The 4,118-nt window shown below is 33.8% G+C and overlaps 1 protein-coding gene across 1 annotated transcript in view; it reads left to right on the plus strand.

Moving 5' to 3' along the window:
* LOC106469369 overlaps positions 1–4,118 on the plus strand; it is a 50,418-nt gene that overhangs the window by 1,914 nt on the left and 44,386 nt on the right. The window contains exon 2 of the mRNA XM_013929860.2: positions 2,697–2,794. Coding sequence (XP_013785314.1) covers positions 2,707–2,794 — 88 coding nt within the window. The 5' untranslated portion in view covers positions 2,697–2,706. The remainder of the gene's footprint in view (positions 1–2,696; positions 2,795–4,118) is intronic.

Consider the following 4,118-nt stretch of genomic DNA (forward strand, 5'->3'; position numbering starts at 1 on the left):
TTTGGGGGGGGGGTCATGTAATATAATATAAGGTACCTTTACTGGGAGCATGGTAGTTAAGGACTCGCAATCTATGGGTCGTGGAATCGAAACCCGTCACCAAACATACTCGTCTCTTTCACTGGTGGGGGGCGTTATAATGTGACGTTTAATCCCACTACTCATTCATTAAGAGTAGCCCAAGAGTTGGCGGTGAGTGATGTTGACTAGCTGCCTTTCCTTTAGTCTATCGCTTCAAAATTAGGAACGATTTAGCACTCGAGTAGCCTTGCACGAAACCCAACACCTTGACCGGTGGGCAGTACGCATTTCTTCTACTGTTCCTGGTTAAACAAATAATAGAAGGGGCTCTGACCCGTGGACAGTACACTTTTCTCCTAGTATTTTTGGTCATTTAATATTATAGAAAGTACCTAAAAAGTATTTAGTCACTATGGGTAACTTGCTATGCAACAGATACGTCGTTAGGTGGCTGTAGCACTGACAGGGCATGCCGGCACAGTAGTTTGTTGACCTCTTTCATTACTAGCCCCTGGTTAAGATATTAAAGGAAAAAGGGGGACATAGGAGATTTGATCGATGTATTATTCGTTTCAAGCCGAAATGGAGTTAATAAGGGTTCAACAAACTTTATACGTCGTCATATGTTTATCTTTCTTTGAAGACAACAGCAAAATAAGAAGACATTATTTTACATATTTCAGTGTCCCATTCGTCTTGTCGTAGCGAATAACAACTCTTTTTAAGTGAATGTAAATGAGTATTATCCGAACTAACCGTCATAGAGTGTTCATGTACAGACAGTATCTCTAGAAATATATCTCAATTTAAAAAACAGATAACTATTCATGAAAGATGGGTAATTATTTTGGAAGAAAAGGAACTATAATTAACGACCTAGAGTAGACTCCTTGTTAAGGTTTTGTTTTAGGGCAAAACCACATTGGGATATCTGCTGTGTCTACCGCGGGAATTGAATGCGCTGTAAGTCCGCAGACTTAACACTGTCCCACCGGGGGACCACTTGTTAAGGAAAAAGACGAATAAATTTACGAATATAATTATCGATAAGTCCTAATAACCTAGACAGATTATAAATGTTTGTAGATAGCATTTTTCTCTTTATAAGGTAATCCAGTGTTCTTTACTTAAACATTGCTTTAAACAACGTAAGTTAAGGATAAAATATACACCGTGCTGTTACGTGACATTTTGATACCTACTGTACAAGGTCGAACAGGTTATCATAAAACAAGGAATGTCGTAAGACTTTATTATAGCTTATCACAGGAATCAGAGCCATCTAGCGTTCATTTTTCCAAACATAAATTAACTATTCACTGTCATTCTTAGAAAAATATAAAACGTCTCTGTATAAACGTTTTTATCATAAGCAAAATATATTTTGATATCACGCTTACAATTTTGATTTTCATTTTAACTTAAGTTTTGATTAATTACCTTACCTTTTTTGGTAATTCCAATTTTTAAAAAAGATAATTTTAACTAGTCTCTGTATTATTATAAATCACAAGACACTTCATAAAAAAAAGTTTCAAAATGAACTAAATAACTTAAAGCAATGACTTCAAATCATACTATGTCAATTAATGTAAACCAATACTTTTTATCGTATCAACGTGTTTAAGTTAATGACTTATTTACTTAGATATATGTATATTAATAATGCTATCTAACTATTGCACTTTTGAATGTCTTGTTTCCGAGTAACTGTGTTATTTTTTGTTAGACAGGTTTGTTTCTTTCCTTGATATTATAAGTAGATACGACAAATCAGGTTATGATTTGTTTGTTTGTTCTTAAGAACAAAGCTACACAATTGGATATCCATGCTCCAGAACATATTAATACTAGAAATAAACGACCTTATAACATCAAAATGTTATTTTTATCAAAGCTTTGTACTCTCGGTTTCAGTTTGTGTTTTAGTGAACGCTCCTGAAGAAACTGTAAAGCGAAACGTTGAGTGCCTAATTAAATAAAATCAACACTTTGGTGTTATAATGTCGTTTATTTCTAGTATTAATATGTGTTCTATACACCAATGTGCACTACAGAAATTAAATATCTGTGCTCTGCCTACAGGGGGGTTTCAATTTTTTATCGTTATAATCCCCCAGACTTACCTCTAAGTCACAGGGAGGCTCAAATTATGAGTTTCTTTCACCAAGCAGGATAATTCAATGCTGTAGGTTTGTGCGTAATTGAATTTTTAAACCTAGTATTTTCTTCTGCGAACTGTTTGGTAAATGTCCAGTCCAGACGCCCCCTAGGGCTCAAATGTAGCCGTTCCTAATTTTGAATTGCTGATCAAAGCAGCGTCCACCGCCACAAGGGTTGTTAAGTCTAGGTCTTTGAATCGAATAGCACGTTTACAGTCGAAAGTGAGGAGAGTGTTTAAGGGTATGATGGCTCGGACCTTGGACCTTTCGATCCACAGTTCGGCACGCTAGAATAGAATTTACTCGGGAATAAATAAAAAACACATGTTCACTACTTATTGAAATAGAGAGTTTTTAATGCGATAATATTTACAAACATATACACGTGTCCACAGTGTCGAAGAAACAATGATAAATTTATTTAATGTTTATCTCTGTTCTATTATCATCGTTTCTGTGGATTATCTTGGTGGAATCAGCGACCATCGTTCAATAAATCGACTTTATTTTCAGGAAGTCGGAAATGAATCTTCTACTCGTAACGTTGGTATCTTATGTGTTCATTGCTGGCAGTGTAGAAGGAAAAGGACCGGGGCAACGGTTGCTATGTAGTAAGTGTGCTATTGCTATATGTTAAAAGACAAATACTTAAGTAGTTAAACATATAAATTAGAGAGTGCCTATCTATGTCTAAGCAGGTATACTTTTATCTATTGGAGCTCATGTCAACAGGTACGTTTTAAAACAAAACATACTATTAATATTTAAACAAATATAAGATTCTTTAGCAATTCTCAACTGAAAATTAAATGCTTAATTAATTCTGTTAACTTACACGCGGGTGGGCAAGTGTTTATTCGAAATTTGGCTTTAATGAAGTTCTGAATAAATCAACTGATCTTTTACTTAGGACGTTTTGGTCATTTTGACATATATATAAGTAATTATCCCAACTTGCGCGATAGAGCTTAATGAAAACTAGGTTGAAAATGTCTCTAAAATTGAATCAAATTTCATTTGTAGAGCATTGCCACTAAAAGGCAAACAATCTGGGTAAATCGATAATTGTCTTGAGAAGAAATATATTGAAGTTAGATTTAAACAAAACAAAACAAAAATATTAGGTGATCTGCCTAGATTAAGAAAGTGGAATGTCTTCCTGTTTATACTGTAGTAGTTTAGTTTAAGAATGTAGAATGTCTTCTGTTTATACTGTAGTAGTTTAGATTAAGAATGTGGAATGTCTACTGTTTATACTGTAGTAGTTTAGATTAAGAGAGTGGAATGTCTTCTGTTTATACTGTAGTAGTTTATATTAAGAGAGTGGAATGTCTTCTGTTTATACTGTAGCTGTTTATATTAAGAGAGTGGAATGTCTTCTGTTTATACTGTAGTAGTTTAGATTAAGAGAGTGGAATGTCTTCTGTTTATACTGTAGCTGTTTATATTAAGAGAGTGGAATGTCTTCTTTTTATACTGTAGTAGTTTAGATTGAGAGAGTTGAATGTCTTCTGTTCATACTGTAGTAGTTTAGATTAAGAGGATGGAATGTCTTCTGTTTATACTGTAGTAGTTTAGATTGAGAGAGTGGAATATCTTCTGTTTATACTGTAGTAGTTTAGATTAAGAGAGTGGAATGTCTTTTGTTTATACTATAGTAGTTTAGATTAAGAGAGTGGAATGTCTTCTGTATATACTGTAGTAGTTTATATTAAGAGAGTGGAATGTCTTCTGTTTATACTGTAGTAGTTTAGATTGAGAGTGTGGAATATCTTCTGTTTATACTGTAGTAGTTTAGATTAAGAGAGTGGAATGTCTTCTGTATATACTGTAGTAGTTAATAAGAGATGGATGTATTCTGTTATATGTAGTAGTTAGATTAGAGAGTGTAATGTATTCTGTTATATAGTAGTAGTTAGTATAAGAGAGTGGTAA

Source organism: Limulus polyphemus, unplaced genomic scaffold (genome assembly GCF_000517525.1).
Source record: "Limulus polyphemus unplaced genomic scaffold, Limulus_polyphemus-2.1.2 Scaffold3450, whole genome shotgun sequence".
Taxonomy (NCBI): domain Eukaryota; kingdom Metazoa; phylum Arthropoda; class Merostomata; order Xiphosura; family Limulidae; genus Limulus; species Limulus polyphemus.